Raw genomic sequence first — 24,519 nt, 5'->3', positions numbered from 1 at the left:
AAAGTTATTAAAAATTTATAAAAACTTAACCACAGATTGAATGTGTTGCTTCCTGGCAGAAAAACTAAGTCCATTTAAAAGGAAAATGCCAAAAATATGGAATTTTATTTTTACAAAATTTACTTCTGGATACTACTTATGATCATAAAAAAGCTTCTGGCCAAGTCTGGTACAAATCCAGTATAGTTTAAGAAAGTTATTCAAATTTCAAAAACTTTAACCACAGAGTGAATGTGTTGTTCCCCGTTAGAAAAACTAAGTCCATTTATAAGTAAAATACAGAAAAAATGGCATTTTAATATTACAAAATTTACTTCTGGATACTATCTTAAGATCATAAAAAAGCTTCTTTCCAAGTTTGGTAGAAATCCAGTATAGTTTAAGAAAATTATTAAAATTTCAAAAACTTTAACCACAAAGTGAATATTTGTGGACGCGCCGACGCAATGTAGGATCGCTATGTCTCGCTTTTGACTGAAGTCAAAGGCTCAACAAAAATCAGACTTTGAGCTTTGCAATTTTTTAATTGGTTTTAGGGGCAGAGGAGTAAAGAAATACTGTGATGTTCAAAAATATCATGGGGAAGAGGTTGGAGGGGCCAAAAATGTTGCCAAAATTTGAATAATCTTTAAAAAAAAAAAACTTGTTGCAGCAGTCCCACTATATATGTGAAATAGCAGATTAACAAATAAGGGATTTGCTGATGATGGGAGTTTTTAATGATCTTGACTTGCCCTTGCACAGTTAGTACAGGGATTTGTAGTTAAATAGTAAGTCTCTACTACAGTTAAATATAGCTACTTACAGGAGGTGTCTTAGTACTTAAGTCTCTGTTTAACCTATCAGTAAATCCCTGTAATAATGTGTTCCCTCCAGTCACTATCACACTACTGTATAAACTCTGAAAGAAAAAAAAATCAAAAATTTTATATTTCTCCAAACACTCAAAGGGAAATAATTTTTCATCCAAAAGGGAGATAACTGTGTTCAGATCTTATTTTTTTTGTAATTTAATTATTTTTTGTTTTTCATATCCATCAAAACATTTTTTTAAACCTGATATTAAAAAAAAATCTGTTCATTCTTCATAAATATTTACATATTCACAATATTTTAAACAATAAGTCTACTTTGTAATACTCAATAAATATAATTCTGGAAAAACTCAATAAACATAATTCTGGAAAACTAAATATTCATTTGGTCAAAAGCATATACACTGTAAAATATTCATAAGAATTAATGAGTCTTACAAATTTATAGGCTGAGAGCAGAATTCTTTTGCTATTGAGCTTATCAAATGCAGCGCAATACAAAAATAATAATATTAAGGTTTTCTGTATTTAGGAGCATATTTGGCTGGTGATGGAGTATAAATTTAAAAGCTGTTTGGTTTTAAAAAAACAAAAAAACACTAAAATAGTTTTTTGATATTTTAATGATTTTTTGGGCAGAATCAATTTGCGCCAATTGCAGTTTTGAAAAGGTATTAATTGCGCCACCCTCTTTTATTTTGATGGTATTAATTGCGCCAATAAATGAAATGAAATAGCGCCACATTTACCTGTTAATATATTTTTACCTATATCATACCTGTTCATGTTTTACCTATATCATACATGTACTATAATTAACCTTCCCACTTAAGATTTAACAGAACACTCATTAAATTTAAGAAAACTCACAAAAAATAAATTGTTTAGTAATTATAAGAGTCAAGACGTCTAATAATTGAAGAAAATAGAGTCTGATAGAGGAAAACCGGTCATCATTGTTGTAGAACATAAATTCCGTCAGGCATTTGTAAAGAAAACTGGAGAAATAAAGTGGAGATGTACAGTTCAGTCGTGTTGTCCTACGTTATTCACAGATGAATCGTGTACAATTATTTTGAATAGAAAATTATATCATATTCATGAAACAAATGTCAAGAAATTAGAACGTCAAATTTTGAGAACTGCGGATAACTGCTGGTCCCAAGCCTGGATAAAGGAGGAGGGAAGTCAATCATTTAGTTGTTAAATATAAATTAAAAAAAATAAAATTAGCGCAATTAGATGATTATTTTATTGGCGCAAATGATACCTATAGTTTTGAAAATTAGGTGGCGCAAAAGAAGTATTGGCGCAATTAAGTTGTGGCGCAAATGAGTTACTTTTTGGCGCAAAAAGATATCGCCCGATTTTTTTGGGGGTATTTGCAAACAATAAAATGCATAAAATTAAAGATAACATTTAAAGGTTTTATAGATATACCCTGCCTTAAATCTAAAGTCTTCTGTTTCTTACAGTTTCAAGCTAGTACATTTGTACTTATGTTTGTATGTTTATATCAACAGATTATAATTTACAGTTCAAATTTCAATACTTACAGGTCGAATGTCAATATCACACATTCCTACACTAGTGGTCACTACATGTCCAACACTTAACATTGAATTCCCACTAGGTAAATCCTGCAAAAATTATCAAAATTATTATAAGGGGACAAACACCAAGTCTTGCAAACATTAAAATTTCAAAAACATTATCTTACTTAAACTCAAAATACATGAAACAACCGGCCCTAAAGAACAAATACAGGATTTCGATCGGTCTGAGTCTGAGTAAGATAATCATCATGGTACTCCTAAGTTTAATGACACAAAGCCTGGGTGAGTATCATTTTTGTATTCAGGCTCTGAAATAAACAAATAAAATCCCTTGCTTTAGTGTTTCCAGCATAAATTGTGAGTAAAGTTTTATGGCCAATGGTCCTGGTTTGGCTTCATCGGAGTTCAAGAAATTTTTCAAGTTTTATGTTTTATCTTCCTTTGCATGTTTTTAATGGATTGAATATTGGTAGACAATAATATCTACTTGCATTTGATTGTTAATAAAAGAAAATATAAATGGATGTCCTGCAGATAACCTTTCCAACCAATATTAACAAAATATGAAAGGATGTCTGCATATTTTTTAGATGCACGTGTTTACAATTCCTTTTATTTTTGGCATTAAAGCAACTTCTAGTCCTTATTCCTTTTATTATTTTATAACCGTCCATCAAGTTGATTTGACCAAACTGATAATATACCACAACCTTCAAAATATTGCTTACATGTAAGTTGAGTTTAGGCATTTCTGTGATTCGTTAAATTGTGATCATTTGATTTTTCATGGTTGATTGATTGTTACGGTTTAACACCAATTTCAGTAACCTTGAGTGTATCATGACTACGAGTTATTATATTAGGAGGAAACCAGTGTACCTAGAGTGCACTACAGAAAACTGGCAGTCATAGTCCGTTAAAATTGGATTCAAACACACCTTACCACCAGCAGAGTTTTTATTGTAAGAGTTACTTACCTTTATCACAGAGGGATCAAACAAACCCTCACAAACTTTATACTTTTCAAATCCAAAATCTTGATTATAACCATTAGGGAATTCATAATGTATATTTGGCATGGTTTCTGCTGAACTGAAAAACAAATAATATATATTGAAAAGATGTGAATTCCTGTCAGAAGTCCAGGAGTTCAAATTTGATTTTAATAATTAAAGGTCTACCCTAGAAAAATTTGAAGTTTTAAGTGAAAGGTCAAGGACACTTTGAAGTTTTAATTGAAAGGTCCTCAATAAGAAATTAATGGTTTGTACACAGTTTCAGTGAAAAGAATAGTGGGTCATTGGCTTTTTTAATTTTAAAATTAGAAGCATTTTGTCAATATTGTATGGCAATAGTCCAATACCAGTTTAAAATTCATTGTATTAGATTAAATGCTAACTTGATCTAGAACTTGTAATAGTGTAAATATATCAAGTTAATATCTTCAAGCTTGATGCAAACACTGCAAAAAACTGATCATTTGATTGAATTTTCTGAGTCTAAGGACCATAACTCTACACAAAATTTGAACTTGATCTGCAACTTGTCATGATGAAACACTACACCAAATATCAAATCAATATGTTCAAGAATGAAGGAAATAAAGTGTGGAAAACTGATTTGCCTCACTGACTGATGGCCAGACAGACAGACAGAATGCAAATCTAAAGTCCCCTTTAACTTTGTTGGTAGGGGGCTAAAAAATCCTCTCCAAGAAAAATACAGGTCCTAGATCTTGGGGGGCTTGGACCCCTATTAATTTAAATCCCTGGAATCTTATCAGTGGTTGTCTTTTGTTACTGTGAATTCATTATTATTCATTGGATACCAATTATGATTGGTGTCTTGATTACAGATCTACTAGAAGAACTACAAAATTAAATGTTTAACGAATGGCAAATTTTCAATAGGCTTGTGTACAGACTTTGGAAAAACCACAAAATTAAATATCAATGAACATGCATGTGAGTTTTCCTTCATCCAATTGGTACCCAGGAGAATATATATCGACAGTATACATTTTTTTCTTACTTCAGGGGTTTCAGTGTTGATAGCAAATATTTTGAAACAGTGGATTTATTTATTTTCAAGGTACCAATTTTTTACTTTAGCAGGAAATATTGTATTTATCTTGTTTTTATTTCTGCGTTCAAGTCTATAGAAAATTTGTAACTAAATTAATGTTTCACCTCTACTAATGAAATGCACAAAGTTTGTATCCAATGAAATTATCAAATTTTCAACGAAGTCACTTTTCAGACCAAACGTTGACCACTGAATGTATTGTTGATTTTTGAACCTTTGTTTTTATCAAGTGATTACCTGTATTTGTAAGAAATATTATTAAGGGAAATTCAGAAATTTTAGACATAATATTAAGAAAAAATGTGTTAGATTAATAATTGCAATTTCAGGAAAAACATAAAGCCTCAAAATGAGCTACTCTGTTTCAAAATAACAAGCCTTTTTAAAAGAGAAATATATAACTTGAATGTGTCGGATTTTCGTGAACTGTAATAAATAGTTCCTGTCTTTGGTGGACCTTCATAGTTAAATTGTTTTTCTAATGATTTTACCAAAAAAATCATGACCCCCTAACATTTAGGGAGCCAAGACAAGTATCAACTGCACCTGTGTTGTTACACAGCCTTATTTCTCACATCATATCATTTAACTTCGAAAAACAGGGGGAAATGTTTATTTTGAACATTAATTTCAAAAATTCTACATTTCCACCTCTACCTTAGAAACAGTCTCATATAACTGTAAAAATATATTTTATCATACCTTTGTTCATAAGGTGTATCCATAACTTGAACAACAGAGGCTGCAAAATCTTGATACACATCCTGCAACAATAAATGATAATAATCATACCTGCTATAAAACACTCTTAATTAATATTTTTGACATCCTGAACAAATTCTCCTAGTTTTGTTAGTAACAGCGTAATTTGTGTCTTCTTTTATGATATGAACTATATCGGAAAGAAATTGACCTTATGCAAATCAACAGCAATGCATCTGTTAACCTATATAGAGACTCACTGTTTGCAAGTTGAATTGTTAATCGAATTCTACAAAACAGACAAAACTTCATCTTTTATTCCATTGTATTTGGTGAATGAACGTCCAAAATAAATCAAGAGTATTGTACATCTGCATATACACGTTAACTTGCATAAGGCTGATTTCTATCAATTGATAATGTTATATATTGATACTACTGATAATAAACTGTATTCCTTAATTTACATTGAACAATTTTCGTGAATTGAGGGTAACAAATGTGTCAAATATACACATAAATTTTTGGGCTTTAGCAAATTCTCCATACAAACCTTTATGAAATGTGTATTTTGATGGAACACTTACATTTGTGTTCCAAAAAATTGAGAGTGGAAATGTTTACCCACAATTACATTTTAGGACACATAACATGAATCCAAAAATGAATTTAAAAATACTTCTTTTTTTTTTCATGTAGCTTTCACAGGTACTAAAACTAGCATCTAAAATTATTATTTTTTTAAAAATATTAACAGTTTTCAGAAAGCAATTTTATAGAGAGAAAGATAAGAAAAAAAACATTGCTTCACTATTAATATTTATTTAAACAAAGGTTATCTAAAGTGTTCTCTTCTCTTAGAGTTATCTCCTATTCTTTTTTTTTTTTTAATTACATTGGTTTAATTCACACATTAAACTATTATTATAGTTGTTACAAATAGTCTTTGCTACATCACAAAAAGTATTTTCAGATATATTCATAAAAAATATCTACACAATAATTGTTTTACGGAATTTGATCATTCATCCGAAATGACTTTTAGGGTTCTTTTATTATCTAATCAAAAACAAATTGTGGTCAAGTGACCTCCCACGACTTTTCTGTTCCTCGTGTTTGGACAATATTTTTTGAAGTGTTTCAAGAATTTAGATTATTAATTTCTATGTGGTTTTAAAAGCTTGGAATAATATTGCATAAAGGTAAGTTGGAGTGTAAATATATTTTTCACAGTTGCACTTTCAATCTTTATTAAGTCTGTTATTGATTTGACCCAGATAAGTACCGTGTTGTGACCTTTACCTGCCTGAGTTTGTAAACAATACACACAAATGTAGTGTACAAGTGTCGACTATATATCGACAAAGACACACACACACACACCTACGTATACTAATATATCTGATTTACCCACATTATCATTCATACATTATAGAAATAATTACTGTACAAACAAACTTCTGCACATACAGTCATGCTTGTTCAGTGTCAAATGATACATTTTACAAACAAATTTCTTTCCATACCTTTCACACACTCATACCTTAGGCATAGCACTTACAGATAAATACTTGCATAGTACATTTATAATAAAGGGAAAAAAAACACATACAATCACACATAATCTAGATCTATATCATCTGTTTTTTTTCTATACATGTAGCTTAAGGTTTATGTAGCCCTCTGTAGCCATCCCCGTTCGAACTTCCCAAATCCCAACTGCATCAAATCCACAGATACAATGAATAATAGAGATAGGCCACCACGTACATATCTCCTATTCTTAAATAATATGACAAAGAGTTATCTCCCATTCCTCAAAAAATATGACAAGAGTTACATGTATCTCCTATTCTTAAAAAATTGTGACAAGTAGTTATCTTCCATTCTTAAAAACAATGACAACCAATATTTAAAACTATGACAAGATTTATCAAACATTCATCAAAAATAAAACAAAATCGCTAGAGTTATTTCTCATTCTTTAAATTATGAAAAGTTGGCTTAATTTAAATTATAAAATATATTTGAAAATTGGTAAGTTTCTTATACAATACCAAAATAATCTGTTGATTGTAGAATACATTTTTTCACACCTTTGAAAAAGATGAACGCCTCTTTTTCAACCACCCTCCTACCCCAAAATTGCCCAAAACCAAAACTACACCCTTTACCTCCTGAAAATACATTGCTTATCTGTCGCATAATTGAATGTTACTAATTTACCTTGACCATATAATTGTGATAAGATTTAGTAACTTCTGGTAGATCTTTCTTCTTCCACTTTGCTTCCTCCATAAAACCAACTGGTTCCTAAAAACATGAAAAACGAAAAAGACACTATATTAATTAGACTATAATATAATCCTGACTAAAAATCTATTTTATATTGACAATTTTACTGTTAACACTTTCTCTCGATCTTCTATAATGTTTGCACAAATTAAAAAAGGTAAGAAGGAACATATAGTTTCAATAAGGAATCAACGGATGACTTAGTAGGTCATACCTTGCTGTTAAATTTTGTTATTTAAAATTATCTGTATCTTTTAATAGACAAAATTTCAAAAATAAAATGCTAAATTTGTAAACGGGTAAACAATTTTCATTCTTGCAAAATACAATTTAAACCATTACTTACCTTTGTTTTGATCTGATAAGGGGGGACAACATCTACTTCTAATTCTTCCATTAACTTTTTAATTTCCATGGAGATGAAATCTCCAGCTAAAGGTGACTTTACAATAGCTGTAATGTACAAATAAATACCGTAATCAAAAATAAATGTAACAGCTTTCAAACAAGTACTTTCTAATACAGTATAACTTGGGCTTTTCAAAAAAAAATTACATTGGACTCTGGGAAGGCACTTCCAAATCTCAATTAGTATGGGTGTCATCAATGGTTATGTATATTCCAAATATAAGTGATTTTTTTAAAAATTGCCTCTTAAGATGGTTACCCAATTTTTAAAGACAAGTACTTTCCTCAGTACCATGTACATGTATGTTTCAATGGAACAGCCCTTTATATTTGCGCTTTTTTTTATCTATAGATTTATACCATCTTTTAAAGAGTTTTCATGTTTTGTTGAAGAATTAGTAAAATGTATTCAGATACTTTTGGATTATTCTCTCAGCTAAGGCAGGATGTGTTAATGGCAGATCTTTAGTTATTTCTGTAATATTTATTCACAAAATTAATAGACAAATCTCTATTGTTGAAGACTGAATATTATTCTCTAGATGTATTTTGGTCATTTTATGCGGTGACATCCATCTCATATTATTGGTATCTTTCTATTGTTGTTTTCTATCTTCTTTTGTTTGTCGATTATAATTTGCCTTCAAACTTTTTAACCAGTTTCATCTATAGTTTTTGAATTTAAAATTTTATTCTCAGTTTCTTCTCGTCTTTTTAAAACATTTTACAGTTAAGCCAAAATTGTATATAATAGAAAACAAAGGATTTGTGGTATCAATCCCTGACACAAAATCACTACATGCACAACAACAGAAAAAACACAAAAAGCAAAGGAACATTTTAAGCATTTAAAAAATTGGTTCTTCATTTGTACTTCTTTAAACATTTAAATTGTTTATCATCATTACCAATGAAAATTTATATCTCAAAAATATATGAATCCAGTTTTCTAACTTTTATCAAACACTGATGAAAACCAACCTTGTTGGATAACATAGCCATCATATACAGGTACAGCCGATGTGTGTGTGGCACCGCTGTCTAATACTAGTCCAGTAGACCTTCCATTGGCAAATCTTATACGGAGTTAAGAATTGAAGATTTTGAATTTGATCTTTGATTTTGAGTTTTAACGTCACTTTTAAGCACCGTTTTTGGGCTATTTCGAGGCTGCCAGTTTTTTTTTTCTGGAGGAAGCCTGAGTGCTGGAGAAAACCACCAACCTTTGATAAGAAAACTGACAATCCTAGTCAATTAAAGTCAATTAAGATTGGAGAAGAGTGCACCCACACAGCAGGGTTCACAACTCACAACATCAGTTGACTTGCTAGTGATTACAGTAGTAACTACTTAGAACACTCGGCCACCCAGGAACCAGTTGAGATTGATATATTATAGTTTGTTTCTGTGTGTGTTACATTTTAATGTTGTGTTTCTGTTGTGTCGTAGTTCTCCTCTTATATTTGATGTGTTTCCCTCAGTTTTGGTTTGTTACACAGATTTTTTTTTCTCAATCTATTTATGAATTTTCAGTGGTATACTACTGTTGCCTTTATTTACAGCTCTTTTATGAATTTTTCTAGATCAGGAAAGCTCAAACTCAATAAAGAGCTAAACTATGAGTGCAAGATACACCCATTGCTTTTTCAAGGATAAAAAAAGTTCCACAAGTTTCAATTTCATATCAGGTATTGACAACTTTACTGAAATTTACAACACAACTTGTGACAAGAAAAAGTAAAACAGAGATATGTGTGTCATTTTGGGTTCTGGTGGACAGTTGTCTCATTGGCAATCATACCACATCTTCTTTTTTTATATATGTTGTTCACTCCAATATAGCAAGCACTTAATCTGATTGTCCACAGCATACTGCATAAATAAGTTTGTTACCTTAAACAACTCTCAGGATTTTTCATCTTTAGAATAGAAAGAAATGAATGTTTAACTGTTTCAAATTATATACTTTAACTGTCAATACTACAAATCTACAACTGAATAACAATTTTTACATAATTTTCTGCAAAGGATACGCTGTGAGTACGGCATTTTTACAGAGGAAGAAAGCTGGTACATTGTATTTCTCAAACATGATTTCTGCTAATTTTTCTCTCTTTCCTTTGACATTCCACTGAAAAAAATTAAAACAAGTTTTAGTTTCTCAATTATTTTTTAGCAAATGGTGATGGGAAATTTCAGCTTTAAAATATATCACAAGACAATGAAAAATTTCTATAATTTTTTGTATGGTGTTTTTAAGTGGGGAAATGAGGTCTAGTGGGATCCAGGAAATGACAAAAAAATGAGAATTGCTTACGTTCATAGTGTAAGCAGGAAACAGGAATGTGATAAAACAGTAAGCGGGATCCAGGATCGGCACCCCCCGATGAGACCCCCTTTTAAGGTGTTGGTTGTAGTCTCATTAATGGGTACCAAAAATATTGATCTAATTGCTGCCATGTTTCATGACAACAAGATATTTTTTTCAATTATTTGGCCAGAGATGAACCTACAGAATCACAAACTTTAGGCAAAATTGCTACCATTAGACCATGCAACAAAACACTGCAGATTCATTATTATTCGTTGGGATACCTATTTTTGTTGTTGTTGATTTGGTGGGATCAAGTGAAATGTTCAACAATTAACAAATTTGCTATAGATTTGTATTATTTTGTACATAAATTAGGCCTTTAGTTTTTCTTTCGAATAGTTTTACAATTGTCATTTTAGGACCTTTTATAGCTGACTATGCAGTATGGGCTTTGCTCCATGTTGAAGGCCATACAGTGACCTATATTTGGTACTTTCTGTGTCATTACGTCTCTTGTGGGTAGCTGTTTCATTTGCCATCATACCACATTTTCTGTGCCAACTTTGAAAATTAAATATGCTTAAAAGTGTAAGATTTCCTCAACCCAAGAAAATTGGTACCCATGAAAATAAATGCATCAACAATAACAAGTAATAAGGGTTTTTCCAGTAAAAAACTATGTCCCCATAGGGAAGGCAATTTTTTTAAAATTTATATGGCTGGTTGTATTTGAAATACCAAAATGCAAAGGGAGTATTTTTCCAATTCATTTTCATGTTGATGGGGGTTAAAAAAAAGTGCCTTCCCTAGGTGGACATATTGTTTTCTGGAACGAAATATACATACGGCTGGTTCTGACATCATAACAGGATGTAGATTTGACTCAGATTTTATAGATTTGTTGTAGATATGATCCATCAATTCTTCATACATGTCCCAATTATCAACTGTAATAACAAAATGGAATATACTATCAGAAAAACATTAGGCAGACATACCATGCGATAATTTTTGTCTTGATTTTATAAATAATGAGATGTGGTATGATGGTATGATTGTTAGATCACTACCACACCATACCAAAAGGTTTCAACAGAGCAAAAACCATGTATACAGTATTTACATCTTACGAATTCAATTACAGAAAAATATTCAACAATCGAATGAATAGCACATTAATGCATCAATGTGTGTACAATTTACCAGACTGAGTGTTGTTCTTCTAACAGTAGAAATCAATTTTTTCAGTGAAAAAACTATGTGAATTAAGTTTTTTATCCTACATTGAACTTTTGATGTCGTCCCTAAGTAAAAAAAATAAAATAATACAAAGTATCTATAAGTGGTTAAAATAGTTTATTTTAATAGAAAACACAATCTTTCATGCTTCGTTCGAATAATATAAAGACACTTAGGATATACAGGAACAACAAGAAAATGATATTTCAAATTCTTTGAATATTAGTAAAATTGTCAACTGGAAAACAAAATGGCTGACAAAATAAACTATTCTGGCTTCTCTATCACTTACTCATGCCATCTTTAATAAATGTGGATATTTCTGCTCCTTTTCTTGGTACTTTGATTGCCCCTGTGTCAATGTGATATTTTTTGCTGGGACCTTTAATACTCTTTTCTGAATCATCAGTTTCCATGGCAACATCTGGGTCATCAACAACTGACATGTGTGTGGGAATTTCAGCCTAAAATGAAAGATTCTGTCCAATCAAAATTCTTGTTTACGTGTTAGGTATTTAATTTCAATACATGTAGTATTAGCAAAAAGTTACATTTGTATCCGACAGGACTTTATAACAAACAGTAATTTTTTTGAAAATTTTGAAAGTTATGAGTTTGTATGCATTGATACATGCTGTATGTCAGTTGTAAAACCTTAAAACTTAAACTATATCTTTTTTTTCCAAAGAGATATAAGACACATAATCTAAATGAATTAGCTATTTATTTTCAGCTTATCTAGTATAACTTGTACTGTAGTGCCATATACTTATTCTAATATTCAATCACAAACAAAATCATGATATTGTGTACACATCTATGAAACATCATGAATGAAGTATCAATTCAACTTCAACAATATCCACCAATAATTGAAGTCAGGGATCTACTTAAGAATAAACCTAAGGCCTATGAATTTTAAGATGGACCACTGCTTTGTACTAAGCCTGTTTTCTTAGCTCAATTTTTAAAGTACTAGTTCAAAAAGCTTTAAGGTAACAGTCCATGAAAAGACATGTCTCCCTACCAGACCACATTATTTTTTCCTATTTTTGTCATTGCTTTTACTGTGCTGCTTAATATGTACATGTTTAGCAGAGAAGCAACAAGTATTAATTTTTAAGTCTTACACTACAGCTTAGGTGGATTTTGCTTCGTCCAGCCGTCCACAGTGAGAGTGGGCACTGGGTGGTCCATATTTTCAGCTTGTCCACTCTGCCCACCCATAGGAGTGGGCATCCAATTTCTATTGTTTAATCAAAAGAATTGCAAGTACATGTACAATCAATTGAAAAAAGCAGATAAGCATTTGCAATCAATATTTTTACAAAAAAAAGAGATTATAGCTGGAGTGGGCATGGGTGGGCTGTCCACGGTGGGCCGGTGAGAAAAGCAAAATCCACCCAGCTGTTGTGTAGCTTTAATACAGCCTGGGTTTGTTATCTTGAACACCAACACTTGAGTATCATGCTTCCACAGTACCACTAATGCAGTCAGTTCTTTCAACAACCCATGTGTAGTGACATGCACATGTACATAAATGTGGGTACATGTATATGAGCTCATTTTGTATGATGAAAGACAAATAAAATTGAGAATGGAAATGGGGAATGTGTCAAAGAGACAACAACCCGACCAAATAGACAAAACTTGCTTTTTTGCATAGTTGATCTTACTTTTGGGGAGTCTTCTCCGGCATATCCAGCTCTAATAGAATAGGATCCTATGTCAAATACTACTGCTCCAACCTCATCTGAAATAAACAAAAACATAACTTCATTTATCCAGCAATCAGCATACTAATATATATAAACAACAGATATACAGAGAATTTTTGCTTGACTTAAGCTTGCAATTGTATTTATAATCAAATCTCAGTAACCAGTAATTATATAATGGGAGAAGAACTTTCATGAAGAATAATGGTAAAAATTTTTGCTAAATAATGTTTACTGTCATGACTGTAATTTTAATGGTGCATGATGATGAAATAAGTTCTTTCTTTTAAACGATAATAAAATCCAATGATTTTTAAGAATCAGGCCACACTTAAAAATAATTTGGTTTGCCCTAACCCTACCAAAAGGAAGAGACAGTGGGAAGGTAGGTAGGCAATTTCGTTTCTTTATTTTGAAAAAGAGAAACAAGAGTTTGGATGTTTTGTTTTTTTTGGTCATGCATACATGGCATATCTAATAAAAAAAAATCTAATCAAGGGTGTGAAGCTAGGCAATACAAGATTTTGAGTAGGCAGATTTTTTGGTGGTAGGATTTCATTAGGGCAAACAAACATTTTATTTTTGTGGCCTCACCTTAATTCCCCCCCCCCCCCAAAAAAAAATAATGGTAACAATAATTATTTGAGACCTCTGACGTATCATGATACGGATATTTTGACAAATGATTTATTTTTAATAATGCTACAAGAAGTGTGACAGAATTGCTTTCTTTTCAACATGCAGAAGATACTTAACCAGCCGTAAAGGGTTGAGCTAGAGAAGTAACTTCTATAATTTTGTAGATTAAGGCACTGTTTTATAACACTGAGGTCCAATTTTTGGGTCAAGGTCACTTTGATATATAAATCATGTTCTCTGGTTACAGATGTTTATAAATACTGTATAAATCTGCTGTTTTAAGGATATAGACTATTGCAATGTTTCTCAGAGGTTTGATTACTCCATCCCTTGTAGCAGGCCAATCCTGCTCTGTTTGACCTGATTCATGTTCGCCCCAGCACCTCTTTGCCCAGGGTCCATTCACCCTGATTTATTTATTTTTATTGTTGTCTAGCATGTCTAGTGCATAAACACTTTCCTTATTTGAGCAGAGAATATTACAGTTTGTGGAAACAAATTCAATTTGTATAGCTACATTTGTACAACCAAATACTTTCCTTTGATTTGCATAGTACATGTAATGTATTTATTTATTGATATTTTTAACAATTTTATTTATTCTTGTCAGTCAATTTATGCAGTATAATAACAAGAGAACTTATGATTCATTGTCATGATTGTCATGTTTTAAAATTTTGAGTTTACTATTGTTTTAACTTATTCCAAGCCGACTAGTTTATCGGGTCCCTTCGCCCTAATAGCATGTTCGCCCTTGGTCAGTTCATCCTGAGTTCGTTCACATATAGAGTCTGTTCACCTACTAAAAAAATATAAATATTTAGGGTTTTGAAGTTGAATAAACTTATTCAGATATTTCTATGGTATACATGTATATATTCTTGAAATTTATGGAAACATGGATTTATTTAAAAGTGTATGGCTTGTTTACATGGTTTAGGAGTATTAATTGTTCAAAATGAAAAAATAATTCTAATCAATTGATTATTGTGATATTTGATTAATAATAAAGATTTGTAAGGGTTCCTCGGAACCCAGTGTTTCGCCTATTTTTGCTGTAAATTCCAGGCTCAACAAAAATGAGGGGAAAAATCAATAAAAATATTCTGCTTGATACTATCTTTTGATTGTAAGAAGCTTCTGTCCAATTTTGGTAAAAATCCAGGATAGTTTATGAATCTGATAAATGTTTTAAAAACTTTAACAGCAGACTGGATGTAATATTAACTGGAAGAAAAACTTCATGAACTTAGTCCATTTATAAGTCAAATACAGATACACAGGTACAAAATATAAACAAAATTTACTTCTAGATACTAGCTTTTGATCATATAACAAGCTTCTTAAAAAAGGTATAAGAAAGTTATCAACATTTTTAAAAATTTAACCACAGAGTGAATGTGTTGTTTCCTGGCAGAGAATCTAAGTCCATTTAAAGTAAAATAAGGAAAAAATGGATTTACTTCTGGATACTATATTATGATCATAAACAACATGAACAAGATTCTGTCCAAGTTTGGTACAAGTTAAACAAGGATAGCTTAATAAAGTAATTAAAAGTTTAAAAACTTTAACTACAGAGTGAATGTAATGTTTTGCTGCATAACAACTAAGTCCCTTTATAACATGTGTATAAGTAAAATATGGAAAAAATGGAATTTTATTTTTACAAAATAAACTTCTGCATGTTCTGGATACTATCTTATGATCATTAACAAGCTTCTGTCCAAGTTTGGTAGAAATCCAGGATAGTTTAAGAAAGCAATTAAAATTATAAAAAACTTTAACCACAGAGTGAATGTCATGTTTTCCCGCAGAAAAACTAAGTCCATTTATAAGTAAAATACGGAAAAAATGGAATTTTATTTTCACAAAATTCACTTCTGGATACTATCATGACTATCGTATGATCATAAACAAGCTTCTGTCCAAGTTCGGTAGAAATCCAATATGGTTTAAGAAAGTTATTATAATTTCAAAAACTTTAACCACAGAGTGAATATTTGTGGACGCTGCCACTGACGGAATGTAGGATTGCTTAGTCTCACTTTTTCGACTAAAGTCAAAGGCTCGACAAAAACCAATGTTTTGTTTTGATTAAATATTCAGCTTAAAATTAACAAAACAATGATGTCATTGTATTAACTGTACAGTGACCTGGAAGGTTTTTTTCACTATGGGCCCAGGGCCCCTCAAAAATAAATTCAATGGGCCATTTTAAAAAATAATGGGCCATGTTGTCAAATGAGTGGGCCATTGCAAATTGACTTCTGTGAAAAATAAAAGTATCAGTATATTTTGGCAAAGAGGTACTTACTTTTACATAAATAAAATCATAGATATTGTTCCTGTGATTTTGTAATTTCAATTTCAATGAATATACAATAATATCTTTCAACTCCAATAATATTTAAGTTGACCTTTATTTACAATGTTTAAACTGGTACTGTTGCCTTAAAGCTTGTTCATGTTCATGTTGGTTTTTTTACATCAAATTTGGGTTTTCGTCAAAACCATACTTATTCCAGACGTTCCGTATCAGAGGACATTTCAGGCAGTTCCTCAGCACTTTTTGTATTATTACTAGTATAACTTCATCATGGTGACAAGAATAACAGTATAGAGTACCATTAATTCATAGAACAAAACAACAAATCGCTGAAGAAGTCATGCTTACAAAATGTCAAAATGAGCCAAAGACTAAAAAATGACAAGGACAGTTAAGCGACTTTTATGGAGACAAAAACTATATTCCTAAAAAAGTCTTTGGGGTTCTTCAATCGAAATAATAGCAAGCTAAACTAAATGAGATTATTATAAGGGTTAAATCTCGTCTGTACTAGCCAAATTTCACAAATTTAAAGTTGTTTATAAAAAAAATATATTTCATGAATGATGGTTAATTACATTTTTCGGGTTATTAGTTAGACCGCATGTTTCTATTATCACAATAAGAAAACACCTGGGACGTGAAATCGCATGGTTCTAATATCATAGGAAAACACCTGAGACGTCCCAAAAATATATAGGTGCTCCTATTATTGGAGAATATTACACAGTTGTGTACACACACATGGCGGCATGGAACACGATTGGAATTTAAACATTTCGAAACAAAGTGTAGCCAAGTGGGCGCTTACATTTGTCACTGTATGCACCATTTCTTGTCAATATGCGCTATAGGCGCATGTCCTTCCCGATCACTGACTGTAAATCATGAAGCAGATCTACATTGTACAAGTCCATTTATTATTATACTTGGAGACTAGTCTCAGTTATACTGCATACATTTGTGATTGACTGAAAACAATTATTTTGTAAACAAATACCATTAAAGAGAAATACATCCTTGTATTCCAGTATTCTACTCTCCAAATCAAAGGGAAAATAAAAAAATTGATTGCGGCAATAAAAATATTTTGTCAATTTTTCAACAAACTTTAACATACTTTGTTCAAATAAAATTCAAAGTTATATGGAGACAAAGTCCCCAATTACGGTAGAAAAATCAATAAAAAAAAAAAAATCGGGAAAATTTCCCGATTTTTTCATTCTACTAATGAACTCAAAATCATTAACTTTTTTTTTCAGATCTACTTCCTGTTCCGGTTTTCTCCACATTTGCGTAGATATCTGTCTTGTTTGCATGAGACTTTGATTTTTTTTTTATATTTATCAGTCTACAATGGTCTAGTAAAATATAAGATTGGATCTCAATACAAATTCAATTTTAATAATTGTTTATTATGAAAAAAACGTTACCTGATGAAAGCGTTTCTTTTGTTTACATCGAACATGACGTCATAACTTAAAGAACGTCACAGCTAATTCCCTAACAACAGAACCAAAATCGGGAATGTTACGTACGATATTTCGGTTTCTTTTATCAACATGATTGAATTAAAAAAATAATACATACAGACTTCGTCCCCATTCACAGGTTATGCCTGCCTCATATTACGACTAGACAACAGTTAGAAAAAAAATAAAAATCAGGGTGAATGGACCTTCGGCGAACAGGTACTATAAAAAATTCACTACAAATATACCTTAAGTTCGCTAATAATAATATTTCTTCAACCCAGCAAACGTGAATCAGGGCGAACAGACCCAGATTCAGAAAACAGGCCATGCTTGCCTCATATTAACAAATTGATGCAAATGGGTAGCAACATAGATGAATTAACTAAGATTCAGCTTGGACATGTCAAAGAAAAAAGTATTTAAATATACATGTAGCAGAGCCAGAGGCTTCAGGTTTTTTTTTATAGAAAATTATGGTTTGCTGGTTGAAGAATTTACATGATGTCACAAGTTTTCCCAAATTAAAAAATGTTTAGAAAGGACATTGTATACCTCCACCATACACTCCACCACTCATTTTTGCAGATTTCACGAATGTTTAAGAGGTAAACCAAAACAAAGAAAACAAGCCGGCATCTATTTTGTAAACTTCCGGTGCTTGACGATTTCTGGTTATCATTCATATTAGCGTGGTTTAAATTTCAATATTAACACAATTAAAATTAAGCAAGACATAAGAATATTGAAAATATTTGATAATTATAACAAAACAGTCCTGAATTTTAATTTTTGAAATCTTTAATCATTCATGGCATACAAAGTCGTAACCAGTAAAGGGAGATAATTCTAAAAACTAAGAAAAACAAAAAAATAGTTTGAAAGGTTTGTTTTTCCCATGTTACAAAACTAACAGCATCTTCATGTAAATTTCCTTTATTTGCTTAATTTAAGGCAAACAATTGTGAATAAATTTAAGGTTTGAATGTGATAGCAATGGTAATAATTTAAAAAAATATATAAAAAGCTACATGATCAGATGATGTAGACTGCTACACTTACAGACAAGTACAGGTAAAAGTTCAGACTATAGATCTACAGCATAGTGCTAGTCCAAATAATTATGAATTCTAGAAGGCGTCCCAGAAAAAATGAAAATAGCGTGCCAGATATCATAATTATTTGGACTAACTATAGTGTAACCGCAGTCCAAATAATTATGATGTCTTACAGCCCTTGGGAGGGGTCCCAGATAGAAAAAAATAGCCTTGCTGAATGCAATACGTCATAAATATTTGGACTTGTGATAGAAGTGTAACCGTAGAGAAAGTCTCCAATTTCCTTTGGGACTCAAACCTAGCTGTGGAACCGTAGCTCTTAGGTCCTTATGTTATTTTTGTGACTATTTGCGGACCATAGATCCGCAAATAGTCAAAAAATAACATAAGGACCTAAGAGCTACGGTTCCGCATAGGTGCGCAAATAGTCAAAAAATAACATAAGGACCTAAGAGCTACGGTTCCGCAGCTAACTCAAACCCAGAACATTTTTTTCTTTGATACTTGATACAATACTTGTGTGTTACATACATTTGTAGTCCAAAGTGCTGGTAAATGGCTATTACAATCAAAGATAAAAAGTATGGTACATGCTGTCCCAGTCCATTCGCCTAAAATCATGGTCGCACCTGTTTATAAAGGTTTTGTGTTGAATAAGTTTTTATTCATGCTTTAAGGTGGTACCCAACACTTTCACTAAAATCAATTTGGCTCGTTTAATTTTCATAAAATTTTGTTATAGTATTTACTTTAACCCAATAACAAAACTATGAAAAATTCAAAAATTTTGAACCAACCGTTTTGTCAGAAAATTACACTGGTTTTATAGCAGTTTGACAAACACCAATTTTGATCATTGAGAAGCTTAATATTCATTCCCCTTACAACACAATGTAATTAAAACGTTAAGCTGACTTTACAGAGTTATCTCCCTGTAGTGTTAGGTACCACCTTAATTAGTTTAACCCTCTTGCTGCCAGTTGTTTTTCAAGGTTGTATTTCCTTTGCCCAAAAATACGACAAATCAATGTCTGTGACATTAGATGTCCACCAATGACGTCATTCGATACATGGCCATGCATGATGACCCTTATATTTGTGACCCATTCAAGAAAAATATAACACTGATTATAAATCTTTGGTCTTTTAATTAAAAAGATAGAGTAATGAGGAGAAGCTTTCATATATAAAAACATGGACATATGTGTTCCTCCAGCACAGTCAGTGTGGACACATGTGTCCCTCTGGCAGTAAGAGGGATAATGGTATAAACATGATAAATAGATAAATAAGTTTGTATTTATCTTGTTTATTGTTACAGGCCTAGACAATAACGCTTGTCCGATTTTCCGGTACCAGAGGGAAAAAAGGTCGGACAAGTAAAAGCTGTATCAAGCTTGTCCGTCGGGACAAGTACAATTATTCTGCAGAAAATAAATTCAATCCAACTTTGATGAACAAAGTAATTTATTATAAACAAAAAACAAGAAAACAAATATTAATTTGACATGTTTCTGTTTTCTGTTTATTCAAATGCAAAACCTTTTCCCTCAATATGTTTTTAGTCTTTAGTCTTTACTTGCAATCGATAACTTTTAACTGGTCCTTTGTCGGGTACTTTTTAACAGGTAAAATGTATACTATTCTTGGAAACCAGTCTTACTGATCCGAATCAATGATGCGCTTTGAAGATAAGGTAACTTTACAGGACAGTTCGTCACCTCAAAAGATTCAGCTCCAAGTAGACAGTTTGGCACAGTAGGAGACATATATTTAGTAGACATGATTGATAGACAGTTTGACAAGGCAGGAAACATTTCGGACCAAGACAAATCAGGACCTCAGTTTGCTACCTTATTCTGTTCCTTTTAATAAATACCATAGTATTTCACTAAAATATTTTTTTTTATTTACCATAAAATTCACAAAATCATATTTGATCATAAGTAGAAAAAAAACAATACTTGCAATATGGTGACCTATAGTTGTTAATTTCTGTGTCATTTGGTCTCTTGCAGAGAGTTGTCTCATTGGCAATCAGATCTTATGATGGCTTATCTGCTTCTTTTTATTGATTGCATTTGAATAAACTTTTATCAAAACAGAATACAAATCCAATGAGTGTACATGCCTATCAGATGGAGCCTCATGTTTAGAGTCTGGTGAGACTAGCATTGATGAAGACTAGAACCTAATTCCTGTGTCATGACTAGTTTCGCAGTTGTACTTGACCCATATTTTTGAAAAGTATTTCAAAAGAAATACATCAAATTCTGTTATATTGTTTAAATTCGTTTTGACCTTTAATCAAACTTAAAATGTAAAAAGTGTTTTTTTAATAGAATTTTTTTGGACAAGTAACAATTTCATTCAGACAAGTAAATTTTGGTATGTACTTGTCCTACAGGACAAGTTGGAAAAAAAGTTATTGCAGAGGCCTGTGTTAAAATAAAGTGACATTATAAAAAACCTTATCATGTTTGCTTTTGTAAACTATTTTAATTTGACCAATTGAACAAATGAATTTTGTCATGATGATATATGGCTAAGTCATTTGTCTATCTAAGCAGTCAGTGGGACCCCTTATGAAAATTTCTGGATCTGCCACTGATTTTCAATAAATTTTGAAATCAGGTTCTACATGTTAATATGAAGACCATGTATCCATATGCATATAGGAATAAGAAAGTTTTATTTTGATTTGGTTAATATACAAATGTATATGTACATTGTACATGTATATATAACAATACAAACAGTAAGCTTTTGACAGTTTTTTTACTGAATATATAATAACATATAATACATATAAACATTAAAGCACACAACATATACAGACAAGGTACATACATGATATAAGTAACAAATTATTTCAAATGCATAGAAATAGAAGAGGCATATTGAAAGACATGCAAAGCATTACTAAACTACATAACTAAACGTGCCAAAACTGAAGCACAATGAAAAAAAATATTGATTACACTGTAGATATTATATTTAAACAGTCTATATTGTATATATATGTGCATGCATGTTAAACCTTGGGACATTGTATGTTAAAATTAAGAATGGAAATGGGGAATGCATCAGAGACAGCAACCTGTCAGACCAAAGAGCAGAATAACAGTCGAAGGCCAACAAAAGGTCTTCAACACAGCATGAAGTACTGTATTATCCCCAGGTTAGATTGCTTTGATCTAACATAAATTCCTGGATCAGATATGATCTACAAAATAAAAACCTTTGCATGAACAAATAAAAAAATGTATGACATGACTTAATCATTTCAAATTTTCTTTTATTTCCAGACTGACATTTTTGAACCAGCATCATGTCAAGATCACAAAAGGAAGTAGATCCTTATACGATAAAGTCCTCAACAGATTCATTTGAAACTAAGGCTAAGGGTGTGTTTGATTGCTTACTAACATTAGAAGATAAGCATAAAGCATATGAAAAAGCGAGAAAAGACAGTTCAGATGAATCAGATCTTTTAAAAGATGAACCATCAAAGGAAGAAGTAGAGACAATAAAACCTGCATTCAAGCAACCAAGACCCATTGAAAGGGGACATACAAGGGGTTCATATTCGAGACGACCCTTTAAACGGGCTCGAATGCCAGATTTTAACGATGGACCCGCAAAATGGAAGAAGTATTCACTAGAAGATGTTGACGTGATGAATGATGCTAGTAATAAACAGGCAGCTTATGCTTTCCTTGAAGAAAGGAGGAAACAACGAGAAGGGGAGATAACTGAGACAAAAGCCGATATTCAATCAATGGCTTGTTCAAAAGGACAGTTCACATTTTCTAAGCGTGCTAAAAATGAAAATACATGTACATCTGATAAGGAAAAAAAGGATGAGCAAAGTTCTTCTGAAATAAAACAGCGATTAGAACTGACTGAAAATGAAACTGAATTAAAGGAGGACAATGATGAAGATCAAGAAAAAAAACCAACCGAAACTGTTTTTAAATCTCGGAAATTTGGCAAACGTAATTTAAGGTCTAGAGAAAGAAATGATGATGATGGAGACACTTAAAAGCAGTCATTATGTTTAAAATAATGTTTTTACTGCAGAAATACTGTCTTTAATGAGTAATAATAAAAACCAACAGTGTCAGAGTAAGAACTGTAGTAAGCATGGATTTAGTGTCAGTGAATGCTAATCTGTGGTACAATCATCCTCTGAAAAAAACCTTCATATCCACAGGTGCAGTTTTTCATTTTTTTTTTTTTAAAGTTTGATCATTTGACTGTTTGTTTATTGTCTCAGTAATATTCACATAAATTTTTTAGCCAGCCAATTTTACTGTATGTCATCTTTAGAGCTCAAAATAGTGAGATGGGATGGTATATATGTTCTGAATTGAATGCACTTTTTTATAAGTGTACGTTTTAACTTAAAAGTCTTGCAGAAAGTATATAAACATGATAAAATAGAAAAAAACAAAAGATACAATGTACTACCATACATGTATCCATTACATCAAATAAATTTGAAATGAAGCCAGTATATAGAATCAATTTTAATTAAGTTCATGTTACACTTGCCTGAAGTTCTTATGTAAATCAACATTCATAGTACAAAATGTATATTACTCTTTGTATGATTGGAATTGGACAGGAAAATGTATATATAAATAAAATAACCTTTTGAAACATTTCGTTATGATAAATTAATAAGAGGATGTGGTATGCTTGCTAATGAACCAGTGACCAAACAATGAATATTTTAGCAATTCATGAATTATGCTAGTATTTTATCAGTGTCATATATTTGTGGAAGTATATGACCTAGACTTTGACCCCTTTGATAGTTAAACCTTGTCTTAATTATGTTTTATGCTAAACAATTTGTAAATTAGAACTTTGGTTTACCAACCTTGGTATTTGGCTGCATCATTTCAAGGCTGTGCTAAGCTTAAGATATCAAAATCAGATCACAGTGAATTTCATGTTGACTGTGCCACCATTGATACTAAAACATCTGATTCAGGTCCAGATTAAAATTGTTGTACTGTAGAACTTAGATTGATCAGATTTTGTAGGTTGATAATAATGGAAAATGAGTGTGTCACATACCAAAGTCACATCACTGTGACCTTCACTTTGACATTAGGGAGCTACCATTTGATTTTTATGGGGGGGCTAGGATGAAAAATGTTGTCCTGCATTTTTTTTTAGTTGTAATCTCTGTCCTGCCTTTTTATTTTTCACTCTATCTGGTCCTGCTTTTTTTTTGTAGTTTATCCTGACTTTTTTTACATAAATTGTCATCCTGACTTCTTTTTTTTGCAAGTGTCTCATCCTGCCTTTTTTTTATACTCAAAACTCCTGTCCTGCCTATATTTTTTAAATTTCTTCCTAGCCCCCCCCCCCCCCCCCCCCTAAAAATCAAATGGTAGCTCCCTTAGGCATCTGTGCCTTGTCTGTTTGGTGTCTGATATGATAATGGAAAAGTAGAACCTAGGTTGACCAAACTTTAATACCTTAACAAAATAAATTTGTCGGTATATTTTTTTAACCCATAAACCTTAAACCATATACCCCTTGAACCTTTTTACTTGAGGTCCCTAGGTCCTAACTAAGAAAATTTGGTCAAGGTCAAAGGTCAAGGTCAAGTTCTAAATTTTGACTTGTCCTTGTTTTTGCATTTTCTCTAACACTTTAAAAAAGAAATATTTTAAAAAAACAAGTGCAAAATGTTTGCCTTATTGTAATGAAGATATGTTACCTTTGGTCTGAAACAATCAAATGGCATCTTATAGGAGTTAGTGTCCCTGAAATGTCTTCTTATAAGGTTAATTGATTATTACTTTAACTTGGTGCATTATAAAGCCTTATGACCTTTAACAAAAGCTTGAGTGACATATGACCTTGAAA

The 24,519-nt window shown here is 31.5% G+C and overlaps 2 protein-coding genes across 5 annotated transcripts in view; one reads left to right on the top strand and one right to left on the bottom strand.

The window, feature by feature from the left end:
• LOC134683223 (actin-like protein 6B) overlaps nucleotides 1-18,258 on the bottom strand; it is a 37,468-nt gene extending 19,210 nt beyond the window's left edge. Inside the window, exons 1-12 of the mRNA XM_063542388.1 lie at nucleotides 18,128-18,258; nucleotides 13,091-13,167; nucleotides 11,707-11,878; nucleotides 11,022-11,122; nucleotides 9,895-9,992; nucleotides 8,843-8,937; nucleotides 7,800-7,906; nucleotides 7,385-7,471; nucleotides 5,159-5,220; nucleotides 3,349-3,463; nucleotides 2,372-2,455; nucleotides 806-901 (exon numbers count right to left, since the gene is read on the bottom strand). Coding sequence (XP_063398458.1) covers nucleotides 806-901; nucleotides 2,372-2,455; nucleotides 3,349-3,463; nucleotides 5,159-5,220; nucleotides 7,385-7,471; nucleotides 7,800-7,906; nucleotides 8,843-8,937; nucleotides 9,895-9,992; nucleotides 11,022-11,122; nucleotides 11,707-11,878; nucleotides 13,091-13,167; nucleotides 18,128-18,152 — 1,119 coding nt within the window. The 5' untranslated portion in view covers nucleotides 18,153-18,258. The remainder of the gene's footprint in view (nucleotides 1-805; nucleotides 902-2,371; nucleotides 2,456-3,348; nucleotides 3,464-5,158; nucleotides 5,221-7,384; nucleotides 7,472-7,799; nucleotides 7,907-8,842; nucleotides 8,938-9,894; nucleotides 9,993-11,021; nucleotides 11,123-11,706; nucleotides 11,879-13,090; nucleotides 13,168-18,127) is intronic.
• The window catches only part of LOC134683224 (U5 small nuclear ribonucleoprotein TSSC4-like), a 35,766-nt gene extending 12,469 nt beyond the window's left edge, over nucleotides 1-23,297 (top strand). The window contains exons 1-2 of one of the 4 annotated variants that reach the window (XM_063542389.1): nucleotides 18,374-18,457; nucleotides 21,939-23,297. In XM_063542389.1, coding sequence (XP_063398459.1) covers nucleotides 21,962-22,675 — 714 coding nt within the window. In that variant the 5' untranslated portion in view covers nucleotides 18,374-18,457; nucleotides 21,939-21,961 and the 3' untranslated portion in view covers nucleotides 22,676-23,297. Of the gene's footprint in view, nucleotides 1-18,373; nucleotides 18,498-18,624; nucleotides 18,647-21,938 lie in introns of those variants that run through there. The other 3 variants (XM_063542390.1, XM_063542391.1, XM_063542392.1) reach the window with 3 other exon arrangements.
• The last annotated feature ends 1,222 nt before the right edge of the window (nucleotides 23,298-24,519 follow it).

The sequence above is a fragment of the Mytilus trossulus genome, chromosome 9 (assembly GCF_036588685.1).
Source record: "Mytilus trossulus isolate FHL-02 chromosome 9, PNRI_Mtr1.1.1.hap1, whole genome shotgun sequence".
NCBI lineage: Eukaryota > Metazoa > Mollusca > Bivalvia > Mytilida > Mytilidae > Mytilus > Mytilus trossulus.
The sequence above is the reverse complement of the archived record's forward strand: the minus strand, read 5'-3'. Positions and strand labels throughout refer to the sequence as shown.